At 40.5% G+C, this 21,812-nt stretch overlaps 2 protein-coding genes and 1 non-coding gene across 3 annotated transcripts in view; 1 reads left to right on the forward strand and 2 right to left on the reverse strand.

Annotated features, from left to right (window-relative positions):
• The window catches only part of fntb (farnesyltransferase, CAAX box, beta), a 21,308-nt gene extending 17,414 nt beyond the window's left edge, over positions 1-3,894 (reverse strand). Inside the window, exons 1-2 of the mRNA XM_031321680.2 lie at positions 3,611-3,894; positions 2,327-2,391 (exon numbers count right to left, since the gene is read on the reverse strand). Coding sequence (XP_031177540.1) covers positions 2,327-2,391; positions 3,611-3,709 — 164 coding nt within the window. The 5' untranslated portion in view covers positions 3,710-3,894. The remainder of the gene's footprint in view (positions 1-2,326; positions 2,392-3,610) is intronic.
• Positions 3,895-5,185: 1,291 nt separating this feature from the next.
• On the forward strand, positions 5,186-20,848 carry rab15 (RAB15, member RAS oncogene family). Its single transcript, XM_031322426.2, has 7 exons — positions 5,186-5,534; positions 13,183-13,243; positions 14,938-14,998; positions 16,905-16,982; positions 17,581-17,670; positions 18,505-18,570; positions 18,819-20,848. The coding sequence occupies exons 1-7, from the start codon at positions 5,411-5,413 to the stop codon at positions 18,978-18,980; spliced, it is 642 nt and encodes a 213-aa protein (XP_031178286.1). The 5' UTR covers positions 5,186-5,410; the 3' UTR covers positions 18,981-20,848.
• On the reverse strand, positions 18,680-18,752 carry trnat-ugu. Its single transcript has one exon. It is a non-coding gene; the product is annotated as a tRNA-Thr (tRNA).
• Positions 20,849-21,812: the final 964 nt, after the last annotated feature.

Here is a 21,812-nt window from a genome sequence, read left to right on the forward strand (position 1 = left end):
TGATACATCAGCCAATGTGTCCCTGAGCAAGGCACTTAACCCCTAGTTGCTCCAGAGGCGTGTGGCCTCTGACATATATAACAATTGTAAGTCGCTTTGGATAAAAGCGTCAGCTAAATGACATGTAATGTAATGATGTCAGCATCAACAACAAAAAAGAACAACACATAAGTACATTTCTGCAACATTTATACAACTAAAATGATGCAAAAATTATTAACTATTACAAACCCCGGATGCCTTTGCAATTAACCTCAAAACCCCCCCCTTTCATTATAACTTTAATGCAAAAGATGAAAACTAACCCTGTGTTGTGTTGAACTCCAAGTCCAGGCCAAACAGATGATTGTTACTAAATGTGTGACCTCTACTGATGAATACTGTTCATTTTTCTTGTAGTACATTTCCCCATTGGCTGCAATGCCGGTGACATTCAGGTACACACAGTTGTCATAGAAATGAGATGAGTCACCCCATTAAGAGGAGACTGATGACAGCTGATAGCAGGAGCAAAGAACGTGGGCTGATCAACACACCATTTAGATAACATCAACGTGCAGCCATCTCTACAGGCAAACAGCAGGTGTCCGTGATCAAAAACAGCCACAGCCAATGAGCAGTGCTCTTGGAAATGTCTCATAATGGCAGTACATGTATTCAACATAATAAGTCCTTTGAATAGATTGTTTGTTTATTAAAAGGATCCCCATTAGCTGATGCCACAGCAGTCAGCTACTCTTCCTGGGGTCCACATGATGATGATCATTACTACAGCTACACAATAGGCTCGTTCGAGATGAGCCAGGTCTGCGCAGAATGGATCACCGGTGATCGCCGCCCGTTGCATGCCGCTTAGATTTGTGTCCGACTTGCTCTGACGTCATGCACACGTGGGCAACGATAACCTCACGAGATCAAGGCGGCTGCAGGTTTGAGACGCAGGCAGCGCCGTTACTTTTTACTGTGAGACCCAGGGCATGCTGGGAAACACCTGCCTCTCGGCTGATCTAACAGCTGATTAGTTCAGAATCGACTCAAAATCATAACGTTTTCTATAAACTTTTTTATTGTTTTTGAATCGGAGGGATTTTAATTGCTATTTGTTTGATTTAAAAGCTTATTCTGTACAGAACACATGTTGTGTGGCTGATGGTTACATTTAGAAGTCAGAGAGACTAAATCCGTTCAGACTACGGATCATCTACAGTCTGTTGTTTATTAACATCAGCAACAGATCGCATGTAGAGCATTTTGACAGTTACTCTGTCATAATAAAAACAACTGGAGACTGTGTTCAAGCTGATATATGGGTCTGGTAACATTTGATTAAATCGGAATCAGACCTAACAGGATGTAAGTGTTTCTTTGACTTCCTGTTCAGACGGAAGGCTGCTGGAATCGGCTGTAAACGGTCAGACTTTACCGCGGCTTTTTGTCACCGCCCCCGGCTGCTGCTGCCTGCTCTCGTCCACTTTACAGGCGAGGCGCAGTTCATCTCAAACGAGCCTATTATCTGACCAATTTGTTACCTTGGGTTTGAAAATGCATGTTTTTTTCTAGAATTTTTTTTTATATACTGCATAAAGGCTTTTATGATATACTGAGTTGAGGCCAGGCCAATTTAGTGTCCCGATTTCACATTATTATTGTACTAATATCTGACCGAGCTGAGTCACATTTCTGAAGCAAAAGCAAAGCTACTTCATTTTCCGTTTTATACAAGCATTAAAATCAACGCAGCAGACCGCATTTTAAACAATGAAATATTTGATTAATTCATGCTCGATATTGAAGATGTCAAATCATTTGCCAATCCTACAGTGGTTCAGATCTTCCCGATTATTTTATAATGCATATATTTAATCACAATTTTGTTAACATTTTGTCGTCTTTTGACAGCTGAGACAAATGTCAGAGACAATAATGTCTGTAGGGCAGACTATTTCCTGGAATAGATTTTCTTGTCAGATCTCGGGTGGATGTCGGTAAGCACTAAGCAGTGTGTAACGGCATCAATACCACTGATGTGAAAACAACTTGGACCTAATGGAACGGTATTGCAATTAGAGATTTTTCACTGGGATCATGTAGCTTGGGCACTTTTCAAGTCTAAAGTTTTATTATTCTAAAAAACATGTTTTTCCCCCTGAAAATTCTGTGTGTAAAGGCCAAGCGGAACAGTGGGGAAAACATGAATCAGAGGAAAACTCAAAACTAATATATCCAAACCCAACCAATGTCTGTGCTGCTTCCATTTGTTGGAATTTGTTATTTAAGAGATGGGTCGTTAGCTGTAGAAGCACACATTTTCTCTTTGGATACTTACTGTGGTAAGCTGTGTATTTGCTTGTAAACACTGAAGACTTCTTCAATGCTGCGTTCCACTTTTTTCTAGTTAAAAAGAGAGGACAGGAAAGAGGAGCGTGCAAACAGACATTATGAAGATCATCCTTTCATCAGCTGGTCATTACCATTAGCCAAATGCAGAGCAGAGGTATGGTTTGTTTATAGAGGAACATACTTAAAATGCAACACACTAGTAACAATTTAAAATACTTTTTCATTTTCACAAGACATCTGAACCTTCTGAAGTTATATTTTGACTTGGCACACCTCCTCTGATAGAACACCTAGAAACATTTCCAAAAAATAAACAAATAAAAAATAAACAAACGATGACAAGATGTAAAATGATTTAGAGTAAATTTGTAATAGGATCAATTGAAAATACTACATGATGTAAGGATAAAAGATGCAGTGCTTTACAACTAAAGAAATACGACCTCGATATAACATTTACAGTTGAAAGATAAACATGTCAGTGCTCTCTGTTGGACAAACTATACAATGGCCACACTGTTTCGAAGTCACCTCAAACTTATCTTTGGCAGTTTCTAGGCATTTATCAGCTGATGGATGCAAATTAGCTGTTGAGCTAACCTCAGGACTTTAACATTGATGTTTTACAAAATATCAATGTTGACGAACATGCACTGCCCCCTCTCAATTAAAATTGATTCCAATGTATCTGTGATTAGCTAATTGTGCCGATAATATCGTCTCAGCAATTTAGTCTAGGGGCCTATGGGTGGAGGGGACCAACTAAATTGAGGAAAGGTGGTCACATTTCTTTCAGAGGGTCTCTCAATCAATTGCTACGGACCTGAATGAGTTTAACCACACGCAAACTGTAAGTTCAAGAACATAAAATATCTAATTGATATGGAGCTTTTCCTCCAAGTCTCGTTAACGGTCTTACACTAATGTGCGGCGTCGTCGTACCAAGGCTTAACTGTTTAAATTACTTAGCCATTAGCTAACTTAACTCATAAATATTTAATCTCATTAAGTTACAATGCTAGCTACTTAAAAACCTCAAGTTTGCTAACTAGCTAGCTAGCTAGCTAGCTAATGGACGAGAACCAGTTTCCGATCATTCTTCTAATCTATGGGCCGATTCATGGGTATTAAAATGAAGTGTGTGAGAGTTGAATTTCTGTCACACTTCTTCCAGACGCGCTTTCATCCAGAGAGGAGAGCTGCCACTCAACCCCAGCGGCATTAGCATTAGCCACATTACCTAATGAAGCTAATCTGTGCCTCCGCTCACCTGCTCCCGTGAAGTCACCGTTTCCACTCCGTCATCCACGAACATTGCTGCGGAATGGCACTCATTGAAGCACCGTAAAGGCGTCGGTACACCGTCCATGATGATGATGATAGGCCCCGTTATGTGCGGAGATGCTGAAAGTGATGCTGATAGTTTTGTTTTGATAGTTCGCTTAGTTTCAGTGGACTCAGCTCACTTCCTGCTGAGGTTGGAATGGGCGGAAACTGCGCGCATACCCGCTACGGCGTCTCCAAGGGAACAAACCTCTCTCTTTCACCGTAGTGCGAAAAACGGCACACAAACACACACAGCCTCTTGTAAAAGTGTTTGGCGTGAGTTTTCTAATTAAATATGAATTAACGAGTGAGTAAATGACTATGTCCCTGTTTTATTTAATGTATATTCTTTCACTGATGGTATGCCACTGACGTCGAAAGAAGCAATGCCACCGCGCGCGCGTTATTTCTGCCCTTGGTCTGCATTAAGTCAGATAGAAACAAAACAAGAAAGTACCGGAAGTTGTGTGATTTTGCCTTCAAAATAAACCCTCAAAACTTGTTATGGAGGGAAAAAAAAACTTAGATCAAAAAATAAGGAAATTTGTGTTTGGTAGATTATTTCTCTGTGGTAACAATGCTTTTTGGCAATAAATCTTATACCGTTAGAAAGCCTGTTTAGTTCCCTTTCAAATGGTGCCCCATTTGTAAGGAACATGCATTTGTGGGATGAGCAGCAGAGATGAGTATGTGGGTTGCGCCCATGAAAAATTTGCCAAATCGTCTCTGACAATGCCAAACAGCTTTTCTTTGCTGTTGCTATTGACTCTTGTTTTGAACTTCTAGTACCCCCAGGTGCTGACAATCAGGTGCCTTCTGCAACCAGTGGCAATCCCATATCTCCACAGTCTGGGACCAAACTCCATCCTCCAAGATGACAACGCTTGTCCCCACAGGCGCAACCCACATAGAAATAATCCACCAAACACAAATGTCCTTACTTTTTGTGCTAAGTTTATATATTGTGCTTGTATTGTGCTTTTTACTAAATAAATCCCACTAGTACTTTGACCTGGTCATGTTAGGAGAACAATTTCAATAAAGTACAGACACTATTAAGCATTCTGTAAAAAGCAGATGATATGTAGGCTACAATAAGCAGATGTATAGCAGCTTTATTAACTATCATACATATGAGAAAAGAGGCATAGTCGAGTCATCATATTAATGAATAAAGTAGCCTACCCTTTAATGTCTATACTGGCAGACAAGTAAATTACCAATTAGGCATGCATTTAATCCACAGATGCAAATAGCATAAGCCCCTATATACCGAAAAGATGTGGTTATGTGCATGATTTTCTCACACTTTTAAAACCTCCAAATACAGTTCACAGGTTTAATATTATAATGATAATAATATCTTGAAAAAAATGGCAATCGTGCTATTACCACATTTGCTAACAAAACACGTAATCATCTTTGTAGCACGTAAATCATGTTCTCAATTAGGCTACTGAAGGCTTTTATGTTGGAAAGTACCACCGGAAATGGCCTTTTCTCATTGAGTCTTGCCTTACAATGGTCCACCGCGCCCACTGGAAGCTGGAGGCTGCCTGGGAAGCTGGAGCAACCCTGTTTTGTCACCCACCGACAGATCCAGCGTCACTGAACAAAAAGAAGCATAGCCAAAGCCCCATGTTGACCATTTGAGCAGACATGGAATGCAGGTGGGGAGGGATCGGTCATTCATCGCTGAGTTAGCTGACTGGGGCTTTTTTTTAATTGAACACTACCCAACACTATGGCTAAGCAGTACGATGTGCTCTTCCGACTCCTGCTCCTCGGAGATTCTGGGGTTGGGAAAACATGTTTGTTATGCAGATTCACGGACAACGAATTTCACCCGTCTCACATCTCCACCATCGGTAAGACTCTGCACCGCCACCAGGGGATCATTTTATTCATCATTTGCGTTAATTAACAATCAGATTGGTTTGCATGGTCATTTCAGCGGTTTCTGTTGATTTGCGCATCATCCTCTCTCGTGGCCAATGCATTTTCTATTCACATTCCACAAATTAGATTTGATTAGATTATACTTTGTTTAGGTTTATTTATGGTATTAGAGTATTCACGTGGAATGAAGAGTGTTAACTATGAAATCAGCGTAATTGCATTGGCTGGAGGAAGCTCTGAGGGGCAAGATTGGCACACTTGGCAGCCATGCAGATGAGTTTATCAACTATCAGCACTTGGCACTGCCAGTGCAACCAAGTAACCTACCGTCATGTGCAGAGGTTTCACTGTACTTATTATAAGAAGGCTAAATCTTACAAAATGAAGGCCCTGGTGTGATGTTTGTTAAGAACCCCTGACCCAGTCTCCATTCCCTAGAGTTGATTGACAGAAAATTCATCAGTAACTATTTAGATAATTGGTTAATTGATTAAGTTGGTTTTCAAGCAAAACATTTCAGGGTTTCAGCCTCTCATCAATCACAGTAAACTGAATATCCTTGGGTTTTTGGACAAAAATAGCAATTTCAAGGCATCAGCTTAGAATCTGGTAAGTTTTTGTGGGCATGTTTGATCATTTTCTGATGTTACATAGACCAAATGATTAATCCCCCATAACAAGGAAAACAAATCCAGCTCCTTCGTCTTTTAATTCAGAGTATCTAGAGCAAACTAGCAGTATCTCTTCATACCTTTGGTCGTGGATCTGCCACATCCCTGAAGATGACAATTGACTCAACACAACTGGACCAGCCTTTTTAGGTAATCTAGGCTGTGCAGTATATGTACCTCAATATGATTTAGAGTGCAGAGCATGACCGGCGCATTTCTATGCTTCACTTTGAGGTAAGGGAAATAAGGATGTACACAGTGTTCATTCCTGCGCATGCTGCGTTTCTTTTTCTTATTTCTTCTTTGGCAACTGTGCCGCCGTTTGGGCGTGTGTTCAGATAGAGATATTTTCTCCCAGTTTGCTCCTTTTCTTAGTTTGTGGTATACGTTGTGACTTTGCTTGCAGTAATTGCCCATAATATAAGACAAAATACAAACATCCAAGTGGCTTAAATGTGAAGGTAATGTCAGTAAATGTTCCTTCTGGTTGTGATGGATATTGACTTTTAGTTGAAAAGATAGAGACTATGTGTAAGGTCAATACAATAAATCATGAAGCTGGTAGTTAGGGGGGACATTTGCAGACAGATGATGCCTGAAAAGATTGAACAGAAAAGATAGAGAAAATTCCACTATTAATTGTTCATTTTAACATATCATTTATTTAAAAATAAATGGACCACTGGTGTGTTGGAAGCCTTAATGATGTTTGAGCTCTCAGTGAACTTCTGCAAACACCCCACATCCACAGCATTATGCTCAAACTCAAGTGTTCTTCTTCTCAACACACTTCACTTTAAAGGCTTATGTTGTTTTACCTGCTATAACCAGTATTGATATATGCTCACAAGGCTTACTAATTCTGCAGGATATGCTATTTTAAGTCCTGCACCTATAGCGCTCTACAGGACACTTCCTCCCTGTAGTGTAATGTTCATATAATTGCAAGCCCTTCTGATGTCTTTTACAAGAAAGGTCCAGCGTGTCTGCATGTAGTGATCTTTCTGTGCTTTTGTTGCAGTGTACCAAGTGTTCACAACCACAGCTGGATGCTTAGAACTCAGGCTCTTGTGTCGGTGCAGGCGGTGGACTTCAGATATTTATATTGGACTGAATAGTTGGGGGCAACAGACCGTGTCTATAAGCCATGCTGGGAGGTTTTTCATGGGCATGAAATGATTCCAACGCCTCTCCTCAGACTAAACAAGCCCATAAAAGTCCAAAGAGACAGAGAGATCAAGAGTGACCACCATCAGTGCTCTCCTGTGGAGGATCAATAAATAATTTCCCAACCTTCATGGTGACAGAGGAGAGGCAGAGGGATATAAATTCTCTCCCATTCCCCCCTCATGGGTAGCTCCATAATTCATCAGTTTCTGTTACAGTCCATACACGGTTTTTGCTCTTTATTATCTATAAAAGAAAAAAACTGCTGGGACCTCTCACCTACAGAAGGATGTATTCAACAAAGCACATCAAGTTCTATATAAACATTAGCATCTCCTGCAGTTATGCATAGAAAAAACACAAGGCAATTATACACTGAGGGCTCCCAGCAAACAGTGTGATGAATAGACGCAGATACCGTATGTGGACATGCATTACTCCTATGTGATTAATGTCCAAAACCATGGACATTAAGGTGCTGCTGTAACAAGCCTTTTTCTGTTAGCGCTTTACACAAGATTCTGGTTTGCAGGGATTTGTTTCCTTGCAGCCTCAAGAACTCAGTTCATCTTAGAGGTGTTGGATCGTATTGAGGTCAGGGTTCTATGTAGGCCAGGCAAGTTCTTCCACACCAAACTCAGGAAAGCTTTTCTTTATGGACCTTGTATTGTGCCCGATGGCAATTTGTGTTTTTTGGCATGCTCCGACAGGCCAAAAGGAAACATTTACATACATATAGTAAACAGTCTAGACAGCAGATATACTGTATATTTTAACCCTGTGGTCTTGTCCATTATTTCTGTAATCCTTCCAAATGTATAAAGTACAGTCTGGGCTTGTATTCAGACTATTAAAGAGTTTCCCACACATAAGAAAGATAGTCAAAACCACAGAGCGAGACCTGCATTCAAATCCAGCATTGTTGATCCACCAAGGCTTCTTGACGATACATCAGCAACTCAGAAATATAGATAACAATAAATAGCACACCTGGCTATAGGATCATCAAAAGGATATGACTTTTTTCCCCTGGTTACAGCTCATTATAAAATAAAAACTCCCAACTTTTACTCCCTTTTAAATATCAGTCAAAAATCAGACTAGTCCAGAATTCTGTCCTGATCTTACCTGAAGGACTAATACACCTTCACTCAACCAGGTATCGCATTTTATTTTAAGACCCTCTGTTCCTCATAAGACTTCCATCTGGGCCCGAGAGTGCACATTTCTCTGGCAAAAAGAGCAGCTGCAGAGAAGATTTATTAATGCTATTCAGTCACACTGCTGAGTTTAATCTTCCTCACCGCTACCTCCTGACTGTCACAATATCTATAAAGAATGAGCCCAGCCCCTGGCCTATATCATAGCTCAATAAGCAGCTGTCCTCCTGGTGGTGATCCCAGTGGTGTTATGGTCATGGCCTGGTCAAACACTCAGCCGGCCGCTGCTTGACGAGCTCATTATTGTGACGGGCCGGGCATTGGGTCACAGCCACCACAGATCTCCTGAAGAGTTATTAAAGAAATCAGTGGTGCTGTCATAGCCTTGACTTCCTCCTGGCAGGAAAAGGTGTGGTCTTACATCTCTGATATGGAAGTTATAGTTGTAGCCTGACTAGTCTCGCTTTGCCAGACCTTCCTCCCCATCGCTGCGGAGGAGGGTCTGGCTAGTCCACACAGCATTCTGGTATGGGAGAAAAACGTGCTCTGGTTTATTGGCATTTCTTTAAACCAGTCACAATCGTCATGGGCGATGCTAAGCGCCGGGCGGAGCAACAGTGTCTGGCAGGCTTGCACCTTTCGAACTCCACACCCACAGATTTTTTTTTTTCTTTTTCAAACTTGTCTTCTCAAGTGACATCAGACTTCACACAGCTCCCTCTGGAGCCACAAAAAGCTTCACATAACTTTTTTTCACATTATGCAGTAGTACTCCCTCGAACTGTAAACTGATTTTGATGAGTCTCCCTTTAACATAAACACACATATCCTCAAATATCCTTTTTTTCTGAATTTCTTGGTTAAACCCCTGCTCGTAATGATAGTCATAGGATGACCCATTCCCCAGTGGATTTGTGTCAGTGCCAGAGCATCCATTCGTCCATCCATTAGTGAGCCTGTCGCCGCTGACACGTGTCACAGCCTAATCCGTCTTGCATAGTCGAACACAGTCATCCTGGTAATTGGTCAAGTCAATTTTGGGTGTGTACCCATTAGTTTTTACATGGCTTTCACACTGCTGATTGTGAAAGGCTGCCATGTTAAATTAACTGCTGTCTCTCCCTGTACATTGTGCTTGTCTCCATTGATTCACTGAAGAGAAGAGGGAAGTCCGTAGAATGATTTTTTTTCTTCTTTGTTCTTCGTGATTTAACATTTTCTGAAGCCATGACAGCCGAATTAGTCTAAAAACTTGGCAGATGCTGAGACCTTCAGTCAGTGTAAGGCGTTAAGGTTTGGTTTGCAGTGAAAGTTAAGTCAATTGGGCAGTTTACTGTTGAGTTTCAGTTACATTTAAAACCCTGTAGTCTTGTTTGTTCCCTTGCAAACCCCTTTAACAGATTCCAGAGAGTGGCACTGGCACCATAACCCTGAAGGCTGCTCTTGAATGCAACATTTCTGGCTGCAGAGCAAATGCATGCACCTCTAATCTCTCCTGTAACAGTAACATTCAGGACTTTCTACACAACTTATCATGCAAACTGAACAATTTTGCAGCAAATGACTTTTGCTGTAGCAATGAAAACACCCACAACAATTTGAATATCAAACCTTTAATAAAGAGACACATTTTATTTATACCTCCACAACAGCGGTTGGGTCATTCATTGTTTGCACTATGGTTAGAAGTGCACCTGGTTCTATAAAACAGCCTAATTTTGGTCGGCTGTTTATAGAACAATGCACAGCAATCAGATGGGTGCCCATGTAATTTATTTGTTTAACAGCAGGAAGCAGACAGTGTGGGCGTCTTTTGGTCTTTTGTAAATAAAACTGAGACACTCACTGCTGATTTTAACTTGCCTGTGTAGTCATTTTGATTTATTTTTTAAGTTTCCAGATTCCAGCCCCTTGCTGTAGACACCCACTGTACAGCTGGAGAATCCATTAGTCAGTGACTGCATTTTATATTTAAATCATTGCTGTTTGCGTGGATGACTGCTGACTGGAGCTTTATACAGTGCTAATACAGCTGGAAAATGACGCAGGAAGACAGCCTTTTCTTTTATTATCTCCTCTCTCCTCTCAAGCCTCAGGCAAAGCTAGCTACTGATTGTTATACTGACCTTTCATTTAGTCTGAATGCTCTCTAGTCAAAGGCAAAGGCCCTATCACGACTTAGATGAGGCCTCACACTGTCAAGTCAGTGAGCTCCAGCCTCCGCGGAGTCTTCCCTCAACTCCAGCTTGTTTTCAACAAACACACAGTCCATCAGCCAGGTCGGCTAGGGTACACCTGTCAGCTGTTTCTTTATGTCAATCTCTTAGAGCACAAACGTTGCAGAGATGCAGCTATAAAACCACAAACAGCAGTTCTTCCAGTTATGTGAATCGATTGGACTCAGTAGCTCTTTCTCAGAGTGTGATGCCGGCTGTGACACACAGGTGCTGAGTGTCAGGTTAATTGGGATGAACTGTTAATTGATTTCTCAGGGATTAGTGTGGTCTATAGAAGCCTGTGGGTTCACTTGTCATTGACTTGGATGCATTAGTCTGAGGAGAAATAAATAATTCAGTAGAGGCAAAGTTAATAGCTAAACTGATATAGTTAAATGGTGATGATCAGATTCTATACAAGATGTTCATGTTTATTATTTCCATTGTTTGTTATTATTGTTGGTAGTGGCTACCATTTGGGACAATGACGTCATGTCATCGGCATGGACAGATTATAATGCAATGGGCAAAGAAATGTTAAAGGCCCCCTCCCTGCCACATGCCACAGACAGAGCAGTGTTGCTTTCCCATCATTTTAATGGCACTTTAGCCTGGGAAAACCCTGACAAACTTCCGGCAAATTTGAGATTTGCTCTGCAAGTCGGTCTGGCCAAGAGCCCATTCAAGTCCATTACCAATTTTTCCAAATCGAGGCACCAATCACAACTGTTGAGGTGGGCTTTACACGATGACAATAGCGCAGTGACGGCGAGCAGCTTTTTGTTTACATTCAACATGACGGCCACCGAAGCGCAGCAACCCGTTGATGCCGCTGTCGCTGCTACGTCACCCGGATCGTTGGTCTGATTGGTTGAAGGACTGTCCAATTGCACCCAGAGGCATTTGAGCGGCGTCCGTCGGTGACGCCCCTTTGGAAATGGGCTGTGAATGCACCTTCCCCAGACCCACTCTCAGTTACAACTGAGAAGGGTCTGGTGTCAACCAGGCTAATGGCACTTTGCAAGTTAATCACAATTCTAAACTTTTCAGTGAAAGTAAACAAACTTTAGAGTTGAAAGTGCTACTGTTGGTTGAAAACCCCAGCTGACCTTCAGTATTTTCTTCATGCTAGATGGCTGCCCAAACTCTTCCCACATATACTCAAACTATGGGATAATATACACTATATTGTAGGAAATTATGTAACGAAACCTGTGATAAAGGTTCCCTAATTTTGATGTAGGCCAAGCTAAAGTACTACAACACATGTAAATACGTCACTTTAAACAGAGATTGTGGTTTGGGCGCCCCAGGGCCTGTGCAGCTAACGCATCTACAGTCCTCTGCAATATTTTTGTGAATAAAGACGAGTATATATTCTACTGTTGTATATGCTTTACACATGCTGAGGATTTAAAGGCTGATTCTGATATTTTTATTAGACTAAATACATTTAAATGTTTAGTGGCACCTAAAGTTTAGATGTATTATTCTCCACCAGGGTTACGCACCTGGGAGAAGACATGAAACAACATTTAGGCCATGATTTAAGGCAATGAAATTTGCTAAATGTAATTAAGGAGATAAATTAATATTTTTGAAATGCTCAGAAAATTGGACTCTAAAATCCTGAAAAGTAGCCTACTTGGTAGTACGATGTTATATCCTGGGTAGAGACTAGAGAGAGAGTAGAGACAAAATGCAACATTTCTGGGGAAGTAATCAATACACAGATTTACTTTTTGTTATAAAAGCATAAAAAAAATACTTAGCATCAGCACAAAATATCAACTATCAGCAACCTCTCTTCAAGTATATCTATTCTGGCTTTCAAAAAATGAACTCAGGGTGAGTCTTAATAGAAATAAAAAAAAATTGGCCCCGTCTGTGATTTTCTGTCTATAAACATTACCACAGTTAGCCGTCTGAAATCATAGATCACTGAAGCGTGGGTGGCCCCCTCCCCATCTCAGCTCTGCCTCTTTCTCTCATCTCGTCCTCTGTGCTCTTACGCACCGCTCAGCTAACCGTTTTGCCCTTCTCCCTTATTTCACCTCCAGTGTGATCGATGCAGTGGACTGAACTAAACGAGGACTCGGCTCGCTGGATCATTAGCCCAATCTTCTAACAGGCTTATTATACGGGAATGATTTGGCTCTGGTTGTGTTAATGCTCTCTATGATGTTACAAAGCTGCAGCAGATACTGGTGAACATCATTCTGTAAAAGACATGCCGGGTTAATTGATTTCAGTCAATTATTGGGTGGAAAGTGCAAACGCCTCTGAGAAGATTCAGAACTCTAAGTCCAAGCCCTGCATTCACAGGTTTGGAGGAATATCAAATACATTTAGAGCTCCTCTGTGAATGCAATATTTCCTAACCGTATCTTTTGTCTCTTACAGGAGTCGACTTCAAAATGAAGACACTAGTAATAGATGGTATCAAAGTACGGATACAGATATGGTAAGACAGTGGCATGGGGCAGCATGCTGGAAGGCCCTGTACAGGAGATTAACAACAAGTTATTAGATATTACACAACAGTAGTTCTGATAAAGGGGATATTTTTTCATTTGCAAATATGCTGTCACTATCTTATGGTTGCTAGGACGTGATTCCCCCCCACCCCACCACACACTTTTCAAAATCCCGTTTGTGTCCCCCCCCACTTTGAAATTTGTTTGATATTATTTAATTTTTACATCTCAGTGATCTATTTTAAAGCTTTAGTGTGTAACTTTTTGGTATTAGTGAACGTCCGTTACATTCAAGCCATTGCCAAATGAGTTGCTATAAAGCTAATTACGACTATCAGCTCCACACAACTCTCTCTGTATTTCTCAGTATGACTATGTTCAGAAGATTGTGGCGTCCGGTGACTTTCCCGCACAGAAACTCGAGTGAAGATAATTACCTCTTCTGAAGAGTCCATCATATTTTTTTTAATCCTCCGTGTCCTCCTTGGCTTTTAGCAACTGTGTGGAGGAGGGAGGGGGAGGGGTGATCATGGAAGGCTTGTATCATGTGGACGCGCCGACAGTTTTGTTGTCATTACTTAGAATTCCTCATGGGGGAGACAGAAACTACACACTATAGCTTTAAACAATAAAGAAAGTAAGACATATTTTTCTTTTACATGATTTAGTACTATGCTTTCTAGAAGAATTTATCATTATTATCAACTGAATTATTTCCTGGATTTTGTATCACCATAGTCCCTATAAATGTATGTAGAAATGCAGGAAATGGGATTCAAATCTAAAAAAAAGTTTTGGCGGAGGACCCCCAGACCCCCTGTTTTGTGCCCCCCCCACACACACACTTTTCAAACCAAAGTTACACCCTTGTATGGTTGTATAATTGATCATGTTCAGGGCATGACACTTAGGTCTTGTCTTTTGTATTTATTTCTGTGAGTTTTTGCAACCTGGAGCAATTTCAAGTTTTACAATGACAAACTTGCACATTGATAGTATTTTGTAAACTTATCCAACTAGTTTTAGACTCAATGTGTTTACATTTGACTACTTTTAGGCCAATGAAATAATAGTACTTTCACGCAGGAGGAATACTTGGTGATATTGAGCTAACATGCTCACACTGACAATGCTTACATATCAATGTTTAGCAGGTAAGATTTTACCAGGTTTACCATTTTAGTTTAGCCTGTTAGCGTGCTTACATTTGCTAATCCAAACTAAAACAGAAAGTGCAGCTGAGGCCGATGGGAATGTCATTAGTTTTGCAGGTTTTTGGTCATGAACCAAAGCATTGGACACATTTAAATTTGACCTGATGGCGGTGTTAGATAAAAAGTCTGGGGGTCATCAAAGTAATTAGGCTTTTATAATAGGGGCCTTGAATATATGAAGCATATTTCACAGTAATCCATCCAATAGGTAGATATTTCGGTCTGGGCCCCGCTCCTATCATGGCTGAACAACCCAGCTTAAAACAACACTTTTTCCCTATTTCATGAGTTTATATTTTAGGTACATAGTTTACATTGGACAATGACAAGAATAATACATATTTGCATGTAGGTATTATAGTCTTTCTATTAAATCCTGGCTACTGCTACTACTCATGTTTTCATATTATAATCTCACAAATGTATCTGTGTATTTTCATGTTCATATATGCTTGTTTTCTTTCCAGGGACACTGCAGGCCAAGAAAGATACCAGACCATCACTAAGCAGTACTACAGACGAGCACAGGTAGTTGACCTCAACTCTCCTCCATTTACTCTGCTGCTGCAAGTGATTTTATACACATTCATCTAACTCCGATTTTTCACTGGGCGTCTTTGCTGCGTTCCGGCTGCCTTTCGGTTTTGTTCTGTCCTCCGCTGCGCGCCATACCACACCGGTAGCGTCGAGGCGGAGCGTCTTGCCAGCCCGACTCGCAGATTATATTGTCTCTTCTTTGTACGTTACAGAACATTAAGCTGGATACATTGCTGTTTGACTTCCTGCCAGGCCAGATCTCATGAAGTGGCGTATGTATGACACGCCAATTCGTATGCCATTGTTGCCGTGTTATCAAGATGCATACTCGCTTTTTAGCGTGTTTATCAACGCCATTTGGCCTCCATTGACTTACATTACCTTGCGATTAGCTTACGCAAAGCCATGATATCACGTTAGCCAGGCTGTCCGAACAGCCCGCGGCTCACGTGAAAATAGACCTGGTGCGTATCTTTAGCGGAGCGGGCGTCAACATTTTTTCCTACTATGGCCACGCCAAGACCCGTCCTTCATTAGCAGCTCGATTGGTTGGGGTTAGGCATTGACCTCGAGTGGTTAAGGTTAGTCAGTCCTTCCAGAAAAATGTGAGTTTTTTTGTGATTGTTGCGGGCAAAAATCCTTGATTATGCGGCACGTTTTCTTAAAAAATGCGATGGAATATGCGGGATATTTATGCAATTTTATGCGATGAAATTGCGGGAACGGGAACTTGCAAAAACTGCGGTTTCATCATAGCTTCATCGCGAGGTTTGCAGCTTTTTGATGATGTTCACGTCGCGTAATTACGTCACTTCATAATGTTCCCATGGCAACAGGGGAAAATGGCTTCTCTTGTGTGAAGTAAACGCAACATTTTTCAACTTTCTGCTAACATATATGTGACTTTTTTGCAACAAAAATGCAGGGGTTATGAAATCATGCAAGCCCCGCTTATTTTGCGCGGAAATCGGCAAAAGTGCGGCGTATTTGAAAAAATGCGGCCCCCGCATAAATATGCAGACTTTGGCTGATTATGCATTGAATTATGCGATCGCATAATCATGTTTTTCTGGAGGGACTGGTTAGTATAGCCGATTGACCAGGGGATAGGACCTGTACATGTAAGCATGGACGCCTGGTCTATAGTAGTGTGTGAATGCTATTGAAGGGCGGGTCTTGGCGTGGCCATAGTAGGAGCGGGGCAGAGAGCCGCTTCACGCATGCTTCTGGGACGCGCCGTGATGCGGATGGTGGAATATCAAGCATTGACTTGAATGGCCGCGATTGCTCGCATGGGCCGCGACGCCTCCGGAACGCAGCGCCTCCGGAACGCAGCACAGACGCGCCCTGTGGAAAATAGGGGTAATAATATAACTACTGAGTAGCATAACAATTTTAAATCCAATGTATCTCTAAAATTTCATTTGTTACAGCTACAGGATGATAATGCCTCATACTTCACGCTTTGATGAACCATTTAGGTGCTTTTAAAGGGATCTTTAAAGGATGTAGCTCTCCATGGCCAAACACAACCACCACTACTCTGACATTGTTGCATATAAATTTTGTCTTTACTTTTGGCTGTTAAAGAGGTTAAACTGGATGGATGATTTAATTGTCCATTTACCAGAAACTGGCAATGAAATTGTGTCCTGTTCCTGTTCTGTTTTGTGTTCCAGACAGTGGCTTTCAATTTAAAATGAATTGTTGCTAGAGGCTGCCAATTTTCCAAATGGTGGTCTGGTTTCTCTACAGGAATAATATTAATGTTATCAAATATATTGATTTTAAAATGCTGCTTTTAAGCATTAAAATGTCCAGAACATTTTTTAAGCATGCACTGGTTCTCATCTGTTTTTTTGTTGTTTTTTTTTAATGCTTTAATTTCTCTCCTCAGGGAATCTTCCTGGTGTATGATATCACGAGTGAGCGATCCTTCCAACACATCATGAAGTGGGCCAGTGATGTGGATGAGGTGAATCACAGAGATTGGGGATTTAAGATCAACAGGCAATTTTTTTCCCTTCGCATTGTAGAAAAGGGCAAAACTGACACGACTACTTACTTTGTGCAGAGGCCTCGGGTTGAGAAAGAACAGATGTCTGACATCGTGTGATAAAAACCAAATGCTTTGGCCAGACAGATGCTGCTTTTCTGGATAATAATGTTCCATCTTCATTTTCAAATACCTGTCATCATATTTTTAAATTTATAGTCAAAGATATTGGAAGGAGAACATTTTTGTAGTCACATTTTCATTTTCACTTCATAAAGCAATCTCATCTGCCCTGCTTCTCCCTGTCGTTTCCCAGATGATTTTATTCTATTAATAAAGTCAGGATGGACCTAATTTCCTCTATGGATCCGTCCAAAATATACACACTATTGATCGTGGCATGCTTCTCACTTACTTTTAATCTAGGTCTCATTTCCTGAGCGCTGTGTTTTCTCCCCGCTGTAGTCTCTTGACATTTGAAATCTCTCTCTTCCTATCTCTTTAATTTGTTATTTATACCTTCCTTATATATAAATAACTCTTGTTTCCTTTTTATTCACATAACAAACCCCTGCAGTATGCTCCTGAGAAGGTCCGAAAGATCCTTGTAGGGAACAAGTCAGATGATGTGGACAAGAGGCAGGTGGCCACAGAGCAAGGTATCAAGGTGGGTCTGTGTTGTAACTATTTCACAATGGATTATTACACCTTTGGCTTATAAAATAATGTTCTAAAACACATTACTATGATGCAGGATTTCTTTGAGTTATGTTTGGGTTCTGTAAGAAATTAGGCTTAAAGTTCAACAAAATCCTATTTTGTTAGATGAGAAGACTGATACCACTTTCATGCCTGCAATAATTATGGAACTAAAGCCTGGGGGCAGTTAGCTTAGCTTACTTAAGACTGGAAGCAGGAGGAAACCGCTTCCCCAGTTCAAAATGATGCCCTCCATCACCCTTAAAGCTCACTAATTAACATGTCATATCTTGTTTGTTTAATCTGCACATTTTTTTTGTTTTAGAAAACTCAGGTAAGTAACTGCCCCTGACTGTTGTTAGACACAACTTGTTTATTAGTGAGCTTTAGGGGTATTGGTAGACTTATTTTTGGAGAGTGCCAGGCTAACTGCATTCCCCTGCTTGACGTCTTTATGCTAAACTATTGCCTCCTCCCAGCTTTAACTCTATAATTATTGCACATGAGAGTGGTATCGATCTACTCTTGGCAATAAAGCAAATACGCTTATTCTTACCCCGTAAGGTGGGACTCTTTGTGCTTGGTGTGGGTATACTGATATAGAAACTTGCGGTGTAGTTTCAGTCCGCCCTGACACACCCAGCTGACCTCAGACAAACACTGACTAAGGCTTCTTATCCTGTTGCCTTACATTGCTTCACATTTTCCAATTAAAATCTAAAAATTACACTGCACCTGTGTAAAAGGAAATAATGTTCTCCGAGTCCGAATTCAAAACGATGTGTCATCATCTGTCCTGCAGCTGGCCAAGGCTTATGGAATGGACTTCTTTGAGACAAGTGCCTTCACCAACCAAAACATAGCAGAGGTAAGTTGATCTGAACTGAATTTAATGGCCATGTACAGAGTAGTAACACAATCATAGAGAGGCATGGTTAGATCAAATTCTATTTTGAGTAACGAAATTAAAAGGACTCAGGCCTCAGTGAGAATTGAACTCACGACCCCTGGTTTACAAGACCAGTGCTCTAACCACTGAGCTATGAGGCCTTACTGTACATTGATAATGACATAATGCAATGCATCATAACTCTCTGGCTGTTTTTTCCTTCCAAGACTTTTACACGATTGGCTGAACAGGTGCTGGCAGCCAATAAAAAGGACCTGGATCTTCTCCGAATGTCCAATAATGACGAGATTAATCTTGCTGCTCTGGAGGAAGAGGAAGGACTCTGTGACGGTGCGGCAGGCGACCAAGGCAAAGGCTGCTGGTGTTAAAGAAACCATTTAAATGAGATAGTCTGTTATCACCAGAAACTTTGCACACTCTGGGCAACATGTTTCTCCGTTTGTCCTTAGTTGAAACAAAGAGGAACACTGAGCTGCAATTTTGAAACCAGCTATGTTACTCTGATTCACATGAGCAATGCCAAAAATGCTAATGAGCCATTTGAGAGCAGTTTCATGGACAAAGGTGGAAACATTTTGCCACACAGTGCCAAGTGTGTGGTGGATTAACCAACTGAAGGTCCAAATGTCAAGGTTTGACTCAGTGGGACAGAATGTTCATTGTCTAAAGCACTGATTCCTGCTCAGTTCAGTGTGTCTTTGACGTAAACAAATGCAAACCCCTGTCCACTACAAATTCTGCAATTGACATACAGTTGAAAAGACTAAACACAAAAATACAAGATTTAATCATCTTTTCTTACAGACTTTGTACAGTGTCCTGATGTAGAGGACGGGGAATGACTTGGAATTGTCCATCGCTGACTTGAAACCTTTCACAATGTTGTATTTCACATTATTTTTCCTAAGCGCTGTCTCTGATATTGATTATAGGGCTGGGTGCCTTGCAAATCAACAATGTGATTGATTACATTTGCCCTTCATCCACCCCTTTAGTGTTTTCCTTTATGTGGGTATTTTAGCACTCCTGAACCCATAGCATTTCTACCATTGAATGCATTAGATGTAGTGTGGGAATTTGACCACAAGAGGGTGCTACATGCATTGTGAAAACAGCACACACACACACACACACACACACACACACACACACACACACACACTGAAAAGGTGTTCAGTGTTAAATTATGCTCTTTCACTATCTTTTCTTATGTGTTTGTTTTTGGTTGTAATTGCACTTGCAATGACTACCTTTAATGCGATGGGATTCTAAATATATGCAGCTGTTACATTGCTTTCTTTTATTATTTTCATGCAAATGTTGGCTCCAGAGAACATTATGCAGCTTGTAATATCATCCATGTTTGATATTACCACACATACATCCTGACCACACATGCATCCTGATAATTTACAGTCAAGTACACCAGTATAAGTCGGTAACTGAGGGAAACATTGAGAGCAAAATGATTCTATTTCCCTGTAGCAAAACTCATTTTCCATTTTATAGTCTTTGTTTATAATAGAAAATATTATATAGATGGTTTGATAACTGCCCATTGCATTGTACATACCATGTTTTTCAAAGCATTGTAGATCAGTAATCATGAGGATACGCCATTGGTTTAATGTATTACCATTAGAGGGCTGTATAAAAAAAGTCCACAGTGATATTCTAGATGGTCTAAAATATTTCCTCTGTGATGATAATAATGTCTTGGTCATTCTGTCCTTTTCTCACTGTTTTGTACAGAGTCCAGTGGAGATGCCATTTCTTTTTTTATCCCCTCAGACTAAACAGGGACAAGCGAGAGTTTTGCATGCGATCCACTCTTCTTTCCTTTCTTTTATTGCAACTTCAATGAAGTTAATAATCAACTGACCGTAAGACAAGTATAGCATTTGACCAGAGTTGCCTGTTTGAGACTTAAACAGAATGACCCATCATCGGATGAACTTTGGCTACATTTTTTTGCAACTTAGTAATACTAAATGCTACTCAAAACAATTGTTAATCTGTGCACTGTGTGTAATGGCAGTATGTTGTACTGAATGATGTTCTGGACTAAGCTCTAGATACACAATGTGTTGTTTTCGAGAACTATTTTTTTTCTTTCTTTAAGACTACTTCAACTTGTATTTGTGGAAATATGTTACCCGCAACATGTAAAATGCAACATGTTATTCTTGGAGAACAGATGTCACATGTTTATGAGTAAATACTTGCAGATATATGACTCGGTGCTAGCGTATCTTCTTGGTTATGTTGAGACCCGGGGATCCCTTGATATGAGACAGAGACACAGTACATACAGTACTGTAGCACTGTGTTAGAGTAACGAGTACTGAATGTCACAGGAGAACATGATCATAGCTACAACACAAAGAAACAAACACAAAACAGTGGACTGTAAAGGCCTATTGTGCATATCCTCCTGATTTATACATTAAATCATGAATCACAATTTAATGTATGGTTTAAACTTCCTAAAGCTACGTGTTCAAACATCATGGTATACAATATGACTACAGCTGTTGAGGAAAGTACAGCATGTACCATGCTTACGAAGGCAACAGGTGATATTTAGGATTACAAATATGATATGGTTGCAAGTCAGAAGGGAATTAAATATTTCAGATATTATTTGACATTTTCGAATAATGGTACGTCAAGGTATGAGTTACCGATGGCATGCACATTTACAGGAGGATTTAAATTCATATAAGAAACCAGGCAGGCAAGAGCACATGCATATTTCTCCTGTATGTATCTTATTCTGCATTCATCCCCTTAAAAAGGGGGACAAGACGTGATGAGTGACAACATGTCACTATTTGTTCAGTGTAATACCTTCCTAGGATGAGGAATTTGTATTGGCTCAGTATTTATCACCACATCACCCAACCCTATGGATAAATATCATGTCAGACGAATGTATGCCAAATCACAAACGTTGTACTTACAGAAAGTGGATATTTAGAAACGTTTATGCTACTTCCTAATTTGACCACTAGATGACAGATTCACTCTTATTTTTTTTTGTATCCGAGCCCACTTTCAGAGTGATAAGACAATGTGTCATGGTGAGAGAATTATTAATCACCTACAGTGTTACATAGGAAATATTTACAACAATAAACAGAACTGCTAGTTACCACAGAATCATGTAATTGCCATCTGGTGGTCACTTTTATTGAAAT

This window comes from Sander lucioperca, chromosome 19, assembly GCF_008315115.2.
Source record: "Sander lucioperca isolate FBNREF2018 chromosome 19, SLUC_FBN_1.2, whole genome shotgun sequence".
Taxonomy (NCBI): Eukaryota; Metazoa; Chordata; class Actinopteri; order Perciformes; family Percidae; genus Sander; species Sander lucioperca.